Raw genomic sequence first — 21,581 nt, 5'->3', positions numbered from 1 at the left:
TAAACCCGGGTCGAGCAATTTTGAACATGTTTGGATGGAGTCCTATAACTTTTAACAATTTTTGGCTCGAGCCCGAATACTTGCCCCTCCTGAACTCAAATCTAGAACCTCGTGACCGATATCCTTGCCTCCTGTAGATTTCTTGACTACCGAGATCGACAGTCAACTAATTTTTAGTATTCAGATACAAACCGCCTATATTCCATGTTTATACACGTACACGGTGTTATAATAATAATTATGATAATTATATTGTCTATGTAGGATACTTGCAGAGAGTAGTACTTGGAACTAAACAAAGGATTTAGCTCGAATTGGCTCGTTTTGGCTCGACTTGACTCTAAATTCGAGTCGAGTTGCGGGAAATTTTTCGAGCCGAGTTCTCGAGTCGAACTCAAAGATGTTTGCTTCGAGTCGAGCCGAGATTTAAAGAAAACTCGTTCGAACTCGCTCGTGCCAATTACTATTGTATGCATGACGGACATATAGAGTTCTTTCGAGGGGTATAGAACCATAAACATAATATAATTAAAAAATACTTAGTTTCACAGCTTTCTTCCCAGGGGGCGAGGGGATGGTAGTTATCCAGCATTTCTTGTAAGTACCTTATTTGAAATATGTAAAACAGTAACAAGTGGACAACACAATATACACACATCTTATCTTCAGTTTTAATTGCTGATTTCAATTGCAATTAACAATTACAAGTTTCAATTGTCAATTCCAATTAACAATTAAATGTTTCAATTGCACCCTTTGCGATTGACAATTAACAATTAAAAGATTTAATTGCCTGGTGACCAATTAACAATTGACGAAAATTTAATTGCAAATTTTGATTGAATTCAATTGCAATTTTTTTGAAATTAATTGTCAATTACAAATTGAAATCAATTGCAATTAATTTTCAGAGCAATTACTTTCAATTGATTGATAAATTGCAATTGATTTCAATTGATTTTGCCCAACATTGGTACTATATTGTATGGTGCATTGTATTGTCATTTGTTAGAAAATGGCTGCTAACACAAATTCTGCTACGGGTGCTATTCCAAGGAAACGTATTCCTAACGAGCGTATGATAATTTAGCTGAGCGATTTGAGTGTAACAAATAGAAATCCTGACAACCATCAAATTATTGTAGCTATCAATTTTAATATGAGTTATGCATTACTTCATTTTGTAAAAGAAAATTATCCAACACCTGATAAACGTACAATTAAAAATTCCCCGCTTATGGTGGTAATAAATTCGAGTGATTAAAGTGTGCAACCTATACATTTCCTTCCTTAAAAGTGTCGTTAAAAGTGTCGTGTTCCTTCCTTAAAAGATTAACATAGTATTAAGCTCCAAAGAGGAGAAGATGGAAGAGAAGACTGCTCTTTTCTTGTAAATAGATTAGTATTTTCGTGACTTTTGTTTTTGTTTCTTGTGTGACCGTGATGAGATTTTGAGTTTAGCGTCCCTTTCTGCAGCGACAGTATATAAGATGTGGAATTATAACTTAACATGGGATCTGAACTTCATGAGTCCTGCCGGGAATCGAACTTGGGCGGCTCTCAACACCAAGGAAAGCAAGCAACGGAAGGAGAGAACGACTACACAGAAGAAAAGGATGATGAATCAGAAAGCAGTGATGATGAAAAAGAAGTACCAAAGTCGCTGACCTTTCGGAACTTAAGAGATCGCTCAAAAATAAACAAACCAGAACGTTTCAACGATTACGTAATGGCGGTAGGAGAACTAGTTAATGAGACTAGTACTCCAGAAACGTATGAAGAAGCTGTCAACAGGAAGGAAAGTATCTACTGGCGTAAAGCAATGGACAGTGAAATGGCTTCATTGAAAGAAAATCAAACGTGGGAACTAGTGAACCTGCCAGAAGGATGCAAAGCAATTTCAAATAAGTGGGTGTACCGTGTAAAAACAAACCCAGACGGAACCATTGACAAGTATAAAGCACGACTTATGGTGACAGGATTCAGTCAGCGTCAGAGTGTTGCTTTTAGTCAAACCTTCAGCCCTGTCGCTAAGTTAGGCAGAATTCGCTCCTTGCTAAGTGTCGCAGCGAGTGAAAACATGCACTTAGCTCAATTCGATGTTTCAACCGCGTTTCTCTACGGTGAGTTAGAAGAAGTTATATATATGAAACAACCAATAGGCTATAGTGATGGCACGAATCGTGTGTTATGAGTGTGTAGCCCCCCTCACTCCCATTCCATTTTAAATTTTCCCAGTTTCTCTTGGCTGAATTGGAATAAGGCTGCAGGGATTATACGTCGACGCAAACTTTGTGTTAGTTTTATCCTTTTCTATGAGTTGGCAGTCCTGTGAGTGGTGACTTGTGCTTTATGTTCACCGAATAAAAGGGATGTGGTGTGGCCGCGATGCTACAAAGAAATAGTACCACAGAATCGGAAACAATCTAGAAATACTTTTATTATTTTTAGTATTTTAATTAGTTTATTTTAATAAAGAACACATTTAATATATATATTCGTTGTAAAAAAAATACTCACAGATTTTTTTTTTAAATATTTTTCTCTGGCGTGACTGGCGCAATCTCACTGACGCAAGAAGGACAGCGCGGGAAACAGTGTGTGTGAAAATGGACGTCGTAGTGAAGAGAAGAGGTATACGACACAGCACAAAAAATCTAATGTTAACTTAACAATCTTTTGCGAAATTGCATTAATATAAGTAAGAGTGAACTGCAGAAGTTATGTTATTTTCTTATTCGCGCATGTTACAGTGAAGCTCTACGAAAATGATACAAAACGCTTTAACTTAGCTCAAACTAAGTACGAGCACACCTTTTCAGTTTCGTGCTAACGTTGTTCAGACCTAAATAATAAGTCTAATGTTGAATTTCACTCGTGTTTATGATAAAGAAATGTAGGTAAAACGAGAGATCAATTTATAGATTGTTAACCAGTGGAACCATAAATGAGTACATGGCCAACTATACTGCTGGATAATGAAAATTGAAACTGACCTGGAAAACAGGACATCTCTTCAAGGAAAAATGGGAAGAAGATTCCAAAGAACTGCCCTCCAATACCTCTACTGACCCCCTCCATTTTCTGAAATCTCCAAAACCCAAGTGCGTGTGTGAATATGTGTTTTGTTAAGTAATCTGCCGGCTTCGTCGTTACAATTTAAAAATTCAAATTCAAGTTTTCAAAATCCTTTTTTTTATTTTTTTATTCTCCAATAAAATTCATGGGCTTGTATTTAATATGGTAAATGACGAAAGAAAATTCTAAAATATAAAACTTACAAAAATATCGAACTAAAACATTGAAGTAAGTATGTACGCTGTATGTATAATACTTGTGTTTAAGTAAATCAATATCATACATGTATTATGTTTCAGTTGCTTCATACCAGTTTCTTACGCAAATCACTACTGGAACGGTAAGAATATTTATTTGGTGTAGAAATTGTACGGATGTGTATCGGGCGTGTCACTGAGCGTGGGTACGCGCATAGACTGACTTGAATCGAACCCATCTTAATCGATGATTATGTGCAATTCTTCCCACAATCTCTAACCACTACTGTACAGAAAAGAATCTTATACTCCGTTCCATCATTCAGACTCATTACAAATGGAAACACTCAGTGTTTTGAATGAAATAACTATACTTAGTGAAATCACAATACAGGCGTACCGAACAAGACACGAACCCTACCGGTCATAAAAATGGCTACCCCGAACAGGAACCGAACCGAACACGAACCACTCGTGTTATAGTGTGTAAACTCAAGAGAAGTTTGTACGGGCTGAAGCAGTCTCCAAGGTGTTGGAACACGCGTTTTGGTGTTTTTTTGACAAAATTAGGCTTCAAAGTAAGTGAGGCTGATCCTTGTCTATACATCAGGCAACGAAACGGGAAAAAGGTTTTTTGTAGTGTTCTACGTTGATGACGGTCTAGTTAGTTCAACAGAAAAGTGCGAATTAGAGACTTTCTTAGAAGAACTGAAGACTGAATTCAAGGTCACAATCAAGCCAGCATCCTATTTCCTAGGACTAGGGATAGAACGCGCAATCGACGGTTCAATCAAAATAAGTCAACAAGCTTATACAAGGAAAGTCCTTCAAAGGTTTAACCTCGATGAATGCAAACCAGTGTCCACACCGATGTTAAAACAGACAGAAGTATCGAAAGAAGGAAAAGAAGAGAACTGTAATTTTCTGTACCGACAAGCAGTAGGTGCTTTAATGTACTTAATGGTGGGAAGCAGACCAGATCTCGCCTATAGTGTTGGAGTGCTTTCAAGATCAATTGAAAATCCTTCGTCAGAAGGTGTAAAAGTGAAAAGAGTGTTCAGATACTTAGCAGGAACAATCCGCTACGGTATTGTTTATCGTTCGAAAATGAACAGTGGTGTACTAGAGTGCTTCAGTGACGCAGATTTTGTCGGTGTAGCAGGACAGGTCGATCGACTTCAGGTGTAATTGTGATATATGCAGGAGGTGCAGTGACATGGCTTAGCCAAAGGCAAAGAACAGTTGCTACTTCAACTACAGAAGCCGAAATCATAGCAGCAAGCGAAGCTGCTAAAGAAGTCACCTGGTTAAGCAGATTGTTCAATGAACTCATTAAACTCAAACACGTTCCTGTTATTGCAGTTGATAACAATGCAGCGGTAAAACTAGCTGAAAATCCAGAGCTGCATCGCAGAAAAAAGATATTCAAATAAAGAATTTCTTTGTTCGTGAGAAAGTCACAGATGGGACATTAGGTATACAACAGATTTCCACAGAAGAACAAGTGGCATATATCATAACAAAACCATTAGCTAAAACACGAATGCTAGTGTTTTGTAATCGATTTGGCCTTTATTAACAAAAGAAAGTGTTAAGGCAAAGGACAAAATGTTAATAAATCCAAATTGGTTTTGTTAATATATATATATATATATATATATATATATATATATATATATATATATATATATATATATATATATATATATACAGGGTGGGCCATTTTAATTAATCCACGGAAATATCTGAAAAATGATAAAACATAGAAGAAATGTTTGAAGTACACGTTATATATTGCTAAGGGGGAAAACCATTTCCGCCAAAAGTATCCCTCTCCGCCACCCGGAAATGGGGGTAACTTTGAAATGTCAAATGGGAACATGGCTCGAGTAATACCTCGTTCGAAAGGTCTTGGAAAACTAAGTAACGCTGTACCAAAATTTGTTTCATATGGAGCACCAGTTTCAATATAGTTCGGAAAATCCAGTAGCCGTAGTATGAAAACCATGGGAGGTAAATGAATGGAACAAAATTGAAATACGTAAATATCATAGGGCATATCGAATGATGTGACCCCTGCGATCCCAGCGGTTTCCCTGAAGGGATCTTGTGAGCTAACTTCAAAATTTCAATGTCCGACCGGACAACGGTTCGGGCGAACGCTTGACCTACCCAATGCTGTTTGGAAGGCAGACTTCAGGGATAGAGAATTAGTGCACTCAGTTAATGCGGATGGCCACAGTCAAGGGCGCCCATAAGGGGGGAAAGGGGGCTTTCGCCCCCCTAGAAGAAATTGTGCTTCGGAATATCGAAAACTCGATAGAATTTTTTGAATAGCTACAGCAAAATTTGAAACTATATTTGAAATGTCGCTTTTTCTTGCCTCCCTTGGAAACCACAACATGGGCGCCCTTGGCCACAGTTACATTTTGATTAACTGTTAGCACTCATGTCATACTGTGAGCTTGAGGGACGAAACAGTGTGTACGTATATCCCCGAAATGCTTTCCGAATAACCAGCACGCATTGCATAAAAGTTTCTGTGGCGACGGAGATTAACAAATTCACACGTTTGTAAGTTCCAGCAACTGCATTATTCGACAACTTCTTTCGTATAACGTTCCTTCTGTTTTCGCATCAAATCATACTTAGCCATACAGATATGCGTTACCATTCAAATAAAATTTCACCTTTTTTTAGTCACTACAGAGTCATCCTTACAAACAAATGTTTCAACCATACCATACGTATTTGTAAGGTAGCCTTAATTTGCGAATTAAAGTAGAGTTCTCATTTGAACTTTCACTGTTACTTTCCACCCCACTCACATACAGAACACAGGAAAAGATTATTTTACAGGACTTGGATATCTCTCTATACATTATGGCAATTTTACTCTAACATTTTTATCTCTGTTGTATCATTCTCGAGCCTTGGAACGCCTCCGTGGTTTTCCTATTTAATTTTCGTTATTTTAATTTGTCTCTACCCGTATTCATACTATGGGCACTAGACGTTTTCTTAGACACATTCACCATATCTTGGCGATCATTTGAAAACGGTGTCTCATGTCGAAAATATTCTTACAGAAGCTGTTTGATATTCATTTGTCTATGTAACATGATGTTACTCGCTTCAAGTTGCTATTTGAAATTTTCAAGTTGGCCCCGGATACCTTTCAGTGGAGTCATCCCGACAACACCTCTCGATGTGCCTTACGTCAGTTACCTACTCCAGTTTTTCTTCTGTTGATTTATCTCCAATCGCTTTCATACTACGGATACAAAACCATTTCTCTGACACTAATACTATATTTCGGCGGCCTTTTGAGAACACTGATATTTCACCTCAATCGTTTTCTCCTGCAAGATGTTTGATTTTGCAAGATTTATCGAACGAGGTACCACTCAAGTCATGTTACTATTTGAAATCTTGAAGTTAGCCCCCAAGACCCCTTCAGGGAGGCCACTGGGATCACAAGGACCACACCATTCGATATGATATTTACGTATTTCAATTTTGTTCCATTCATTTACCTCCCATGGTTTTCATACTACGGCTACTGAAGTTTCCGAACTATATTGAAACTGGTGCTCCATATGAAACAAATTTTGGTACAGCGTTACTTAGTTTTCCAAGACCTTTCGAACGAGGTATTACTCGAGCCATGTTCCCATTTGACATTTCAAAGTTACCCCCATTTCCGGGGGGCGGAGAGGGATACTTTTGGCGGAAATGGTTTTCCCCCTTAGCAATATATAACGTGTACTTCAAACATTTCTTCTATGTTTTATCATTTTTCAGATATTTCCGTGGATTAATTAAAATGGCCCATCCTGTATATATATATATATATATATATATATATATATATATATATATGCTAGTGAGTTATCTTGTAGTCTGTGTAGAAATGAGTGTTTAGGTAAAAGTTCGTAATTGGTTATGTTAGGACGTTCAGTTGGGTAACTTACTGTGGTAACCTGGACTCAATATAGAACACATCCTGAAAGCATGGTTTGAATGAACGACTTGATGAGCTGAGGTGTTTAGTTTTTCTTTCTTGTGTAGTTTTGTTTAGATGTACGCACGAAGTGGAATAATAAATACAACAGACTATATGAAGTTTCAGTTCCATTTCTCAGTAAAGATGCAGCCAAATCTTTAATCTGAACTTCATGACTCCTGCCGGGAATCGAACTTGGCGGCTCACGTCACAGGTGCGTCCCCTAACCGCTTTGCTAAAAAAAGGGAGCTCTGCTGATGTTCAAGTATAATATATATATGTACTTATTGTTATTTCGGAAAAAAGCAAGAAAGGAAGATAAAACAATTATTGTTTTTAGACTAAATCTGATAAATCTCTCTTTTAGCGAATTTATGGTGACTTTCGGAGCTGAGTTTAGCTCTATTTTGCTAGGAGAAGTTGGCAACAGTACGATTCATGCTAGAAGGAGCAGTGATGCCAATTGAAGGGAAATTTCCCTTGGCACAGGGAAATTTTGAGTAAATTTTGGAGAAAAGGGAAAAAGGGAAATTGCTTGTAATCTCTCAATATTGCAGGGAAATTTGAACCTCTCTTCAATCATTTATAGATTGAATGTATTTACTTATCTGTGGTAACTGTGCGCACAGAATCATAAATTCTTAAGAATTATCATCTCTAAACTTTGATTTAGTTTGTATTGTGGTTACGAACATTCCTCGTGTACAGCCAAAAACAGTAGCAGCTCCAGTTTTCTTTGGAACTGTTCGTATTCGTTTCAGTAAATATGGGAGTGCTGTTCTTAAGTAAGTACATACCAAATATATACTTAATATTTCCTTTGTACCTTAGGTTACATTAATATTAAAATCTATCATAATATCTAGGATAAAATTAAATTTACATAATATTTATTTTATATTCTTTATGATTTATTTAGGTTGTCCGTCCTGACCGAGGTATTTATAGGGTTTTTCCTCAATCACATCAGGCAAATGCAGAGATTGCACCTTTAACATAGGTCCTAGCCTACACCTTTCCATATTCTTCCCCCTCCTCTATCGCGACGCCTTAGATACCTAAACAACAAATGAAGTTCAAATTCTGCGTAAGCTCAAAGGAAGGCTGTCAGGTATCTGCTTGTATGTGGTTATAAGATTGGGGTGAGGGGTGGAAGCGAAAACGATTAAAAATACGTTTACTAAATACAGTACTTGAACGGTTTGGATGAAGGGAAATTTTGTCCGGAAAAGGGAAATTCTGAAGCTTGTGAAGGGAAAACGGCTCTGAAGGAATTGGCATCACTGAGAAGGAGGCAGCAAGACGATCAAATTTATTGTTTGCATCTGCAATTATTTTGTATTTTATGAAAGTCTGATCGTATGTTTAATTACAAATAAGGGCAGAATAAAATAAAAATGAGAGTATTAAACACAGCTGCAAATTTGCGTTAAATATGAAGTCGTAATGGCTGGTGAAGCGCCTATTAAGTTGGAATTGATGTGTAAAGAACAACTCGATGAAGGCTTCCCTCAAGATCCACTGGAAGGGAAAGGGTGGATATACGAGTTGATGACTGACAACAAAGAATTAATATTATCTACAACGGAAGGAAAGAAAACAAAAGGGAAGGATGTAGCTCTTTATTCTTCGGATGTGAAATTGGACGTGGATACACTGAAATCAGAATTTGCACTAAAAGAAGATCCTGATTTTGAAAGTAATACAAAAACGGCAAGAAAAATAGTAGGCGAAGTGACTTGCACATCGTACTCTAATGAATACAAAGAATCAACAACAAAAAGTTTAATTTCTAATGGGCATGAAAGGTAATGTTTAATTTTCTGTAAGTAATTGATTCAGATTGTCAGTATAAATGCATGGTTTTGGAAAATATAACGGTGCGATGAAATACTTAGTGAGAAATAATTAGGTAAATCAGCAATACCTGTTAGTGTATTTTTGGTGCACCACCTTTTAGAAGATTTCATGGTAAAATAAGAGTTTTAATGTTTGGCATAAAAAAAACAATTACAAGGCACAAATTTATACAGGCGACAAAAGTAAGGACAAAGTAATAAAGATGTATTTTATATTTACATGTCGAGGGTAACTAGTGTAAAGTCGTTACAAGTGGTCTCTGACGGACAAACTAAGTGAGTATATTTGAAAGATGATTGAATTAGATTCTATTTTCCACCAGCGCTGTATCTCTGCACAGCGTGCAGAAACTGTATTTTATGTTTACAAGTGGAGCGTCACTAAGATGAAACCATAACAAGTGCTATTGAAACTCGTATCACTGCCAAAATTCGCATCATTTCAGTACTCTCGCTTATGCGTACCTCAACCATCACTGGTGCTCTACCCTGCCAGTTAGATAGCATTCGTGCTTTTTACTAGCCACCTAGCAGAAGTTGGTTTGTTTTTCTGTACTAGGTTTTTTGTGATGTATTCGGAAGGCGTATTCTTTACGGAAATCTTAAAAGAATTGTAATTTTTCAATTATTATTTTTTAGTGGCTCGCTTTAATTACGTGTATGCAAAGTGAGATAACTTATGTCGCCTTTTCGGGGACAATGAGAAGGGAATTAGTGATAAAATTATATCTTTTCAACATTGTTTATTGTGGTGCACCAAGAGAAGACTTGCTCGTAAGAGTCGACTGTTTGCAAGTATCACGGCACACATAGACTAACTGTATACAAAATCACAAATGATCGATACGGATCTTATGTAGCTCCTATCTAGCGACTATTTTGCAAACTAGTGACTGTTATTATTGATTGCTCATTTCTCATCAGTTCTTGTACAAATTTGCAATATGGGTGCTCTATAATAGTTTTTCGTATTCAGAGCCTTCTTTAAAAGAATATGTAGCGTGACTGAAGGAGGTTTGTGATTTTACCTCCAAATTAAAAATTCACCATTTGAATATCATTTCCAAATTCAAATGTGGAATGTATTATATTGGGACAGAAAGTATGGATGCTTGTGATTTTCCAACGATTTAGCTCGAATGCGCTTGAAAAATCTTTCCCATGTGCTGGACACCTTCAACACTCCTATAAGTTTAGGCATTTCTGGCAAGATTAGAATGCTGAAATTTGGTATGATTGTAGCCTTTTGGTACTAACCCGCAGAAAAAAATTCCAAAGGGAATATTTTTCTTTGTAAGGGTCTAACGGAGGATGAAGAAATCCCTTTGTTATTACAACGGACAATTTACTGGAATACAAAATCTTGTCTTTCAGATTGCTAAAATAGGAAAAGAAACTTGAGATTCGGTAAAATTGTCTGTTTAAGAAGTGTGAGGCCGTACGATAAGCAAACGTATGTGTCTAGGGCGTAGCCCTAAGCTAGCCAAAGGCTACCTTATCCATATGAAGCTACATGAACTGACATAAATAACGGGTACTGCCGGTTGGCTTGGAAGAGTTAAAATTTAGCATCTTTTAGCTCTCCAGGCCTGACTGATAGAAAAATTGCCCAAAGTTAATATTTTTAATTTGTGCTGTTCTATATTCGAATGTGCAAATTCCTTATGCTAATTTAATAGTCCTTTAAAAAAAATAACAAGAAGAAGAAACTACTGTAGGATCTTGTTTTAGGACTTGGGATTGGAACAAAAAGCTTCAAATTCTGTATGCTTGTATGTTTTTGTTAGTATCACCTAAATGATTCAGGGCCTTTCCATCGTCACGGACAGGGTATATACACTATGTGTTTGATGCTTTAAATTTATGTATTTCTTAAAGTAGAAGACAAATTCTGTTAATGTATGGTATGTTAGCAGTACAGACTTAGGAGTACGTGTAGCTGATATTTTCAGTACTTTTTTTTGTTTACAGTAGAAACTATTGAATCCTAAATGTCTGTCACGGGCAGGGACAAAAAGAGAAGTGATTTTCGACCTCGCAATTGAATGTTACAAAACTCTGTGAATTCTTAACTCAAAATGCTTTTCTTTACAGGAAAATATATAAATGATGAAATTTTCCAACAAACTTCATATAAGAGAAATTTATCAAATATTTGTATTAATAAAAAAAATCTAAACTTTACTGTATCACGGGCAGCGCACATGATTGTCACGGGCAAAACACCCTGTAAGTCAACACACAAAATCTCAATAAGAATGATATCAAAAATGAAATAAAATAGAAAATAAGTAAAATTCTGCTTTCTCTTGTGGCATTGTACACAAGTAATTCTATTTACTTTACTTGAAGCTCACTTTCATCGCGCAAAAAAAAAATAATATTATGTAGCACACTTATTTCTTACCACCTACTCTTTAGGAAATATTTTTGCTTGCCCATTTACACCCGTATTGTACGGAAATTCGTACAAAACACTGTGTTTAACAGTATATAAAATAGGTGGTTGTATCCAGTGCCGTCCCGTGGAAAATATGCGCCTTGGGCGAGAGTATGCGACGGCGTCCCCGTAAATATGAGTGAGGTCCACAGTCCATCCGCAAAGCGACACCATGCTGAGCATGAAACGTGAAAAACATTTCAAAAGTAAACTCTGCTTTGCCTTAATGTTGAGCACTTTTAATAGTTTTTCCTTCCATTATATATATATATGTTTTCTTTTCTCCTCTAGAATTTTGTGGTGGACAAACACCGTGCTCGTGGGTTTTCTCGGGGTTCTCCCGTTTCCTCCCACTTTCTTCATTCCACCATTTCATTCATCTCTCATTATCACCGTCTCCTTTAGCCTAACCGGCATAACCGTGGGACGTAAAACTCAAAGATTTCATTTCATTTCTCCTCTAGAATTTTGCGCCCCCTTACTTTGAGGCCCGAGGCGGTCGCGCCCTCCCCCATGGCACTGCACAGCTGATATCACGGAGTTTATTTGATCGTAATGCATGTAAGACACATCTTCAACATTCCTGAAAATTTTACCGATATCGCTGACTGTCTTTATACAAATTCCTGACTACTTCGAAATCTTCCGCTGTGCTTTGTCCGATAGTTGCATGCTTGTATGTTCTTTTTTTCTTTCCACTAGAAAAGAATCCACCAACAAAAATATTTCTTGTGTTATATTTTCAAAAGCTGGCGTAACGCAAGCCTTCTTACCATCAAGATCTAAGCCGTTTCTCACGATAGCTTCATAGCTTTCGGAATCATCATTTATATAATCTAAATAAACGTCTGTTTGGAATTTAAAGATTTTACACGGATGAAGCTCCGATTTGAAAGTTCAGCGAAGGATCAAATTTTCGCTGTCAAATCGCAGGAAAAAAGTGTTTGGATTGGAGACATTTAATTGACAGAGCATTTTCCCGTCTTTTATTCAAAATGTCTTATACTTCAATTGTTCTTTGTTTACTTAGTTTCTGCTGATGATAGTAGTAGAACGTATATATTTTGAAACGTAGAGCTTAATGCTGTTACGAAATCAGCAGCACAGCACATTCTACGATTACTTTCTTTTGTTTCACAAAGTTCCGTACTGGCCTTTTTGTACGTACGTACGTTCCATACTCGCACTTCCAGCCCATCCACAGCTCCCTTGAAACCAACAAAAAGGTGACAGTAATGATAATATTTATATGACACTTGTTTTAAGTTAAAACATCATACTGACAGTAATAGATAATTCTCTATTTAAGTAAATAATGTTCGTGCTTAGAAAATGTTAGTTTAGTACATATGGAATCATTTTCCATCATGAATAACCGATGTACAGATACATTCCCACCGGAAGCATGCCCACTGTCACGAGCAGGACAAGTTTTCAAATTTAAATAAATCAATATATATTAATTATTAGCATTACTCCAAAATTTTGTGAATGTGAAATGCACGAGCAAATTGATACTTTTTCTTCTACGTACGAACCACATCCTCAAATTTAGTAATTCTGTACAATAACTTTTGCTGGTTTTCTGTCACCGGCAGGACATTCAAGTTAGCGTTTATATCTTTAATGATATTATAAACAATTTTTATCCTGTAAACACTTTTTCAACGGCAACTTGTAGGAAAAAGAACTATCTTGAACAGCTCGAAGGTACTATAGCCTAACATGCACAATATACCGTAAAATGTTGCCCATAACGAGAATAAAACAAATCCTCCCTGCCAACATGTTAAAATTCATAATTTAGACTTAAAATTTTACATGAATTCTAAGTATAAATAAGTTTTTCTTTAAACAAAGTAAATTTCGTTCTATTTACTTCGTATATATGTAAAATGCATTGGTTTTGAGTTTTTGAAAATATAGGTTGAGGCTCATTTTCTCGTGGAATGGCCCTTTACGAAAGATAAAAAAATTCCAAATTTAGAGTGGTTTTAAAGAGAACTGAAAAATCTTTCCCACATTATTTATAAGGGATACCTTTTACTCTCAAAAAAGTTTTGGGGACTTCCTGTACGGTTACAATGATTAAACTTGACATGACTGTAGCTTTATGGGACTAACCGACAGAAAAGTTGCCAAAAGTGAATATAAGGGAAATACAACTGTGGGTCTGAAAAGTGATGAAAAAATTCGCCATGTTTTTAAATAGGCGTATTTAGAGCTATAATTTCATATTTTAGGTACTTGGAATAAAAAAAACTTGAAAATCAGTATGCTTGTAAGTTTTAATAGCGTTAATTAAATCACTAGAAGTAAAACTTTTCAACCAGTAGAGTAGTTTTATGAAAACTGAAAAAAAATTCATGTTATCTACATGGGACATGTAAAGTCCAAAATGTATATGCACTACTGGCAAGATAACGACGATGAAATCTGGCAGTACTACAACCTTCCGGGAATAACACACACGGAAATAACTAACGCTTAATACTTTTAATTTCTATGGATTGTAAATGGTGGAAGAAGAAATTCCCATCTTATTTAAATGGGTGTTTTCTTGGAATAATCTTTAATATAGTTGGAATACATAGAGAAACTTAAAATCTGATGCAATTATTGGCTTAAGACGTGCAAGGCCGTAAGGCTAATAAATGTATTGGAAACGAGAGTTCAAACTCGGGAAATATTAAGAGTAAATACACGAAATTCACTCTTGATGCAAAGACTGATACGTAAGAGAAGGTAGGCCTTCCAAACAAGGGAGTCTAAGCGAAAGGCTATTCCTTTTTTAAAATTTACAATAGCACACATAAAAACACTATTGACACATGAGAGAAAAACTCATTGAGTAAAATAATAATATACTTATTTATTAGATGCATTATATATATACGGAAAAAATCTCTATGCAGGAGAAAATAATCACAACACTAAACACTAGTATGGATGTGGAGAATTAACTACTTCAGTAAACACAAAATTACAGTCAATCATTTCAATACACAATAGCCCATTAAATATCACACATATGCATGTAGGAAATTTTATATTTTGAAGATCACGCTAAGCATTTTTCTCACACCACTAAATAAAGCATATTGGGACTAACACTGTGGGGTAGCAGTGGGAGTAGTCCCACCACGTAGGTTCCTGACTGCTGCGATGAGAATCTAACAAAAATTCTAGTGCAATTCTCTGGAAGGGATGTCTGCAGTCGCTGTATAAATATCGAAAAAATGCTAGGATCTGAAATTTTTTTTATCGAACTTGGTCAGATGACCTGGGAATTAACTAAATATGGCTACTCACTAAGAACGTCCTTGTGCAACTACTTCATAAATTGTACCCCCTTGCTTAACTGTATCACGAACCAAACTAGCGTAGTGGCTGCGTCAACACGGACTGAAACTCTCTGGGTTGAGGTACTCGGGATAAGAGGTGTGCTGACCAACTGGTCAATCTTCGTAATTACTTTTAAAACGCAATCTGGATTAAGCCACCTGTATGGATATGCAAATTAAATGTCGAAAGAATTTCTGTTCAGAGTTCACTGTCTACAATGTAGATGAAGACGACAATAGTTGGAACGTGAGAACTTCCGAATAAGATCACGCTGAGCAATATTGTTGGAGTTGGTCTCTCTTCAGCGCACCTGTGATGTAGTATTTCCGTAAGTAATTGAAGAAAGCACGTAATTCAGTTCCAAATAATTGAAGAACGTAGTGTTTACATATTAATGATGAAGGAAGAAACACTGATGTGACCAAGTAGGCGAAGTAGATTCTCATTCATGTCGTTCACAAAGTGGATGTTGTCTTTGTTACCCACTAAAGTCCTTTCACTCTGAAAAGATGTTTTACACGTATGTTTTCGTGAACGATGAAAGGCTCTGTTGTTTTTACTCGTGGGAGAGAATCCGAGTTATTCGCTTTTCGCACCGAAGAAAAAAATGATTTTAATTGCAAGAAAAAATGTAAATAGAAGAATTGTTTCACTTGTTCAAAAATATACAGGGAGCCCTAAAAATTTCTTATATAACCTGGTAACGGTTATAACATCATGTTATCAGTAGTGGGAATGAAATAAATCTTAGTTATTTTTCTAGAATGGAAAATGATGTAGGAACTTTCCTAATGAGAAGCCATGAATTAATTCTCGATAGTTGTATTTAAACTTGCTTCAACTTTGGGCATCTGAACGACTGTTTTTCTGCTTGTAACTGCAGATGGTATAATTTGAGATCGTGTAACTCCTTTTACGGGAGTGCAATAAATTGAGATCTTATTTAAGAATTTTGAGGAGTGTCGAAATATGCCTAGGTACCAGCCATGAAAAACTTCCAACCGTTATATTTAAAATATCTGTCGAAGTTAAACCAGTTATTGTCAATTATTTTGTTTCTAGCTGCAGGGTGTGTATTAAGTCTTTCTAACTGGAAGAGTGAAATAAATTAAAGAGTTAATTTCTTTTTAGATTCCAGTTTAAGATTACAATGGCTCTAGATAAAATTCAAACAGTATTTTCTATTTGTTTCATTTCAGAAGTATGCTGAAATTATGTGTATTATATGAGCTATTTTCGCTTCCAACAGTGGATAAAGTTCCGACTTTAGCGTAATTTATTATACGAGTGAAATAAATATTTTTTAATTATTAAAAATAAGTGAATCACACTGCGTTTTATAGAACATTTCTTGTGTACTTTATTAAAGTGTAGCGTGTAAAATCAAGGATTTTTATTTCATTCCTGTACAAAAATTATAATTATTATTATGCTTGTTCGGTATTTTATCATATACGACTGTTGCTTTGTTTGATTTTTTTCATGTAGTAATGTGTAAAATAAAAATAAAATGCAATCTTTCACTTTGTGGAATGATTAAAGTGTGAAGAACCATTGTAACTTCGAAAAAACCAACACACACAGAGTTTGTCCACCAGACAATTCATTTGAAGTGAACAGGGGTCGAACCTGGGACTCCACGCATCAGAGGTGAACGCTTTACTACTGAACCACAGTGATCTAACAGTTCATTATGATGCCCTTGTTAAAAATTTTCTCTTGCTTTGTAGTGAGCCAATCTGACATAATCTTTCGAAGAGATTGCGGCTAGCTGCGTTGGAAATAAATCATCAGTAACACCATTAACATGATCTTTTTTTACATATATATATTTCTTTTACTGTTAAGCAGGTGAGGGAGCTAATCTTTCCAGGTATGAAGTAACTATATGATATAAAACATCGTCATCAGATGCAAAACTTACACAACGAAGACGGAAACGAAAACACGGGAACTTTTCGTCGAGAAAACGGAATAACGAATGGCTTCACTGATATAAAGTCTTTTTTTATTAATCTTATTTTCAATTATATGTCTTCTTTAATATCACTGATTTCCATTAAAATACGAAGTACCTTTTAATAAAAAACAATAAAGTACTCATAAAAATTTTTTTGAATAATATCCCTATGATATCTATTAGAATTTTATCATATGCCCTTACACATACTTATAAAATGTGATGATTTATCCAAAAAGAAAATAATAATGACATCATCCATAATTTAAAAGATTTTGTTCTGAAATGCTCTCTTATTACTAATTACTAACAAAATTCAAAACACACTTTCCCAAATAATATCAACATATCGTCCTCGGTGCAACAGTATTATAGACAAGAAAAAATGCCTCTTCATTAACGCTCCAAAACATCCGTAATTTTAAACATACGAAGAAAAACCATTATAAACATTTTACTCTTACAAACTACCATTTAAGCAAAACACCTTTTATAAAAAAAATCTATACACAAAACTGTTTAAATACGCTATTAGTCAAATATGTGCTTTGATGAGCAACTTGTAAAACATAACAAACAAAACACAAACTTCCGAAATAATAGTAATGTTAAAATATACAATTATCAAATACACGAAGCAATACTAATACATCTCAATGCAACTCTATAGTAGTGTTACAAGAGGAGATCAAGACTGAAAATGGATCGAACACCATTATACTGAAATATCTGTCTTCTTACATTTAGAAGTCAACAACCCATTTTACATGTTTAAAGTTTCATACTATACCTTATGTATAGCTATTACACCTATTAGTAATGTAGTATGTGTAAAAAACTTACCGGAATAAACGGAAGGTTAAAAATAAAATGTAGGAAGGAGTTGGCATTCTAAGTAGTACATTAAACTTATTGGGCATTATGCAGAGTTGTTTTGACGTTTAGTAAAGGGATCTGTGTGTTTGTGCTGGCGCCCACATTGAAGACTGTTAGTGATCCAACATTAATTGTTTGAATTTGTACCAGGGTTTCAAAAAACCCAACCCACCTGGGCCCATGTGGGTTTTTCAGGTTTAATTGGTTTTTTTTTCGAAATATTTCAATCTCTTTGGGGGGAAAATTTTAAAATATGATTTACATTTCATGAGTGTCATTGTCACAACTTGCAATAACTTTTTATTCAGTGCTGTTTTGAAAAATTGCCGCCATTTTGAAATTTTATATTGGATCGCCGAAAAACATGTATACAGCAAATTTAGAATGTCTTGTGCTTCTACCCTCAAAATATCAACTTAAAAAGTCCGAAAATTTCACCTTGTAGCATGGATACCCGCTATTTTGAAAAATGGTCGCCAATTTGAAATTTTATGCCACCAAAATATATACAGCTAATTTAGTCTCTCGTGCTTTTACTTTGAAAATTTCAACTTGAAAGACCTAAGATTGCGCTTTGTAGCGTGGATATCAGCAGCGGCGCAAATTTGTCTTCAACATTAAGGGAACGGGTAAGACGGTATATATATATATATATATATATATATATATGCGATGTATGAAGGGGAAAAGCAATGCTGAGGAGGATTACCCATGTCGGTCCCGACGTCCTCCACAAGGGACATAAAATATGACGACATTATTATTCCTTTATAATTTTAAAATCCGACTGGCAACATTGAAATCTGTTTACAAGGGATGATCCAAATATGATCATTCCCTGTAAACAGTTTTCAATGTTGCCAGTCTGATTTTAAAGTTATAAAGCAATAATAATATCGTCATATTTTATGTCCCCTGTGTGGGGCTCCATGACAACATGGGTAGGGGAGCATAGTTGTCTTCAACGTTGGGAGGCGCTCAGATTTGAGGCTTATTCTGGGAGGTATCAATTTCATTTCACTTTCCTTTGTGACAGTTGGACACCAATCATCACATTTCTTCCTAAAAGACACATTTCCTATATGATTATTGATGGGGGCAGTTCCAAGATTGTAGGGGATATGTCCACATCATCCCACCGTGATTTTCGCCAGTGGATATCAGCTATTTGTTTAAAAACGAGCGCGCCATTTTGTAATTTTATGTTGGTATGCTGCCAAAATTTAAACAGAAAATTTAGTGTATCTCTGGTTTATGTCTTGAAAATTTAAAAGACCGAAAGTTGAACACTGTGTGGTAAAGGCAAACAAACAAACAAATGTAGATCGAGTCATCCTAGGAGCCTCAGATACGTTCGCCAAATATGAATATCAAATAGCTATATTAATTTAAAACAAAGATATAATTCATCAAAATGTCTTAAATATTTTTCAACGTAAAATAAATGGTCTTTATTGCTGAAGTTCACTTTCGATGCTTTGTGCATTCAATTACGGGAATTACCCGAGCACTTGTTGCAAGACCGTTCTTTTCCAAAAATTAATTTAAAACAACAAAGATAGGCCTATAATTCATATTTTATAAAGTAAATGTTTCAAAATGTCTAAAATGAAATGAAATATCATCCAATGTGAAATAAATAGTTTTATTGTTGAAGTATTCACTTTCGATGCTTTGTGGGTTCAGTTGCGGGAATTTCCCGAACACTTCTTTCACGACGGGTTTTCCCTGAAAATGCAGCTTGCTTTACTGTACATCGAAACTTCCATTAATACTGAATTTTGAATGCAGCACTTGAAATAGTAAGTGTTACGTAGTCTTCGGAGCTCCGAGAATTAAGCTTCTTAATTTTGACAAGAATTTTAACGTTATTGCTAGTATTGATTCTACAGAACGCATATTTGAAGGCTAGCAACAAATGACTGAACTTAACTGTTGTTGTTGGAAAACCAAATTTTCCGGAATACGTTTGTTACCATCAAAGGTAAGAAATAATACTAATAGTTTTACTAATGTATTTACCTATTTACTATTAGTACCGGCACCTATGACCTTAAACCTGTCAACGTATGAGTGATAACGTCCCTCGGCGGCGCCGAGTCAGGAAACACACTATTCACGGAAAGTATTTTCTAAAATATACAATCGCTTACTTTACTTCAAATAGGCTATAAGCATAATCTACACATTAATTTGTTCTACAATTATCTCAAGCTGAAGAGAATTTATTTCTTTATCTATTTATTTATTTATTTATTCATACATTCATTCAGTGCATTTAGAGCTTTATAAAGGTCTTATGTTGAATATTGTTGTTTATCTTAACATGAAAGCATATAATTCGCCCAAAGAAAATTTAAAATCTGATAAAAATAACTTTCAATGTGATCACCTTAGTTGTACCAATAATACACTAACAAAAAAGTCAAAAGCCCAGGTGGGTTTTAAGATGTTTTTTTTTCATGTGGGTCCAACCCGAAAAAACCCGGTGGGTTATTTCGGGCTGGGCCCACTTGGACAAACCCTGATTTGTACATATATTTTTCTGCGAACAATGATGTGGATTCCCTATTTTTGTTTCGTGCTGTTTGTGTTTTGTGAGATTTAGTGTATTATATATATATATATATATATATATATATATATATATATATGTGTGTGTGTGTGTGTTTTCTCTTTGGAAAATATAATGTGATATGGAGAAGAATGAAATTTCTAATTTAAAACATTAAACTGGTAATATTTATGTTTTCAGTTTTATTCTGGGATTTTTTCTTTCTTTTTTCTTTTCATTGGTGAAACGCCGATATACAGATATTTTTCAATTTAATGGTGGACGATAATATAAAATAAACCTATGCTTCTTTTATATATCTGAGTTTCGTAGAGGGGAGTATAAAGGGATTTGTGTGATTGTGCTGGCGCCCACAATGAAGACTTAGTGGTCCAACAATAATTCATTCATTTTGTACATATCATAGTTTTCTGCGAACAACGATGTGGATTATCTATTTTTGTCCGTGTTGTTTGTGTTTTGTAAAATTTTGTATTTCGTGAGAGGACAGAGACCTATGTATTATTATTATGTGTTTATATTGTGACGCAAGAAGCAAGCAAGATGTAGAGTAATGCTCTAAAGAACCAGTGACAGACGGTTCAGTATTCTGCTGATTCAGCACCCTGTAATTGTGATATGATTTATTTAATTGTTTTTGCGTTTTGTAATAAATGTGTTAGAGACCTGTTTTCAAACTCCTCCCACTATCTCATACCACACCTCCCGTGACGTCTGGGACTCGCTTCTTGGCTTACTTGTAATAGTCGTCGAGCCTTGGGTCCTACTTAAAACCTGGACCAGACACAGCTTGGGGAGCTGCAGCTAAAATTGGATTGAGAGTTGGCAGATGGCAGTTGCACTTAACCAGTGATCCACAACGGTTCGAGACCAGCTGATGACAAGGGCTCTTGAGAGAGTAAAGAGCAAGATACAAGACCAGGTCCTCGAGAAATGGCAGCTTTACACCCAGACGTCGTAATGAAGGTATTCGTATCACTCATCTAACCTCTTCCCAAACCCAATCTCTCTTTTCTAAAGAATGGTCTTGCTAATTTTTATTGTATAACCATGCTTTTACCACAGAGGACAGCCGTCCGATCCTAGTACTCTGTCATTTAGAGCATATTCCCCACTTACTTCTTCCGACGGCTAGTGATGTAGGAGATGTGATTGACAATTTTTTCCATCCTCTTACACACCCTCTTGATGGTGGAGATGTGCCTTTCTAGCTTTGCTAGTTTTTTTTAATGCATATTTCTAGTC

The 21,581-nt window shown here is 35.6% G+C and overlaps 1 protein-coding gene across 3 annotated transcripts in view; it reads left to right on the top strand.

Annotated features, from left to right (window-relative positions):
- Positions 1-8,547: 8,547 nt before the first annotated feature.
- The window catches only part of LOC145683778 (uncharacterized), a 38,627-nt gene continuing 25,593 nt past the window's right edge, over positions 8,548-21,581 (top strand). The window contains exons 1-2 of one of the 3 annotated variants that reach the window (XM_081755354.1): positions 8,550-9,089; positions 16,125-16,749. In XM_081755354.1, coding sequence (XP_081611480.1) covers positions 8,728-9,089; positions 16,125-16,200 — 438 coding nt within the window. In that variant the 5' untranslated portion in view covers positions 8,550-8,727 and the 3' untranslated portion in view covers positions 16,201-16,749. Of the gene's footprint in view, positions 9,090-16,124; positions 16,750-21,581 lie in introns of those variants that run through there. The other 2 variants (XM_081755352.1, XM_081755355.1) reach the window with 2 other exon arrangements.

This window comes from Thermobia domestica, chromosome 4 (assembly GCF_964235325.1).
Source record: "Thermobia domestica chromosome 4, izTheDome1.hap1.1, whole genome shotgun sequence".
NCBI classification, from domain to species: Eukaryota; Metazoa; Arthropoda; class Insecta; order Zygentoma; family Lepismatidae; genus Thermobia; species Thermobia domestica.
The sequence above is the reverse complement of the archived record's forward strand: the minus strand, read 5'-3'. Positions and strand labels throughout refer to the sequence as shown.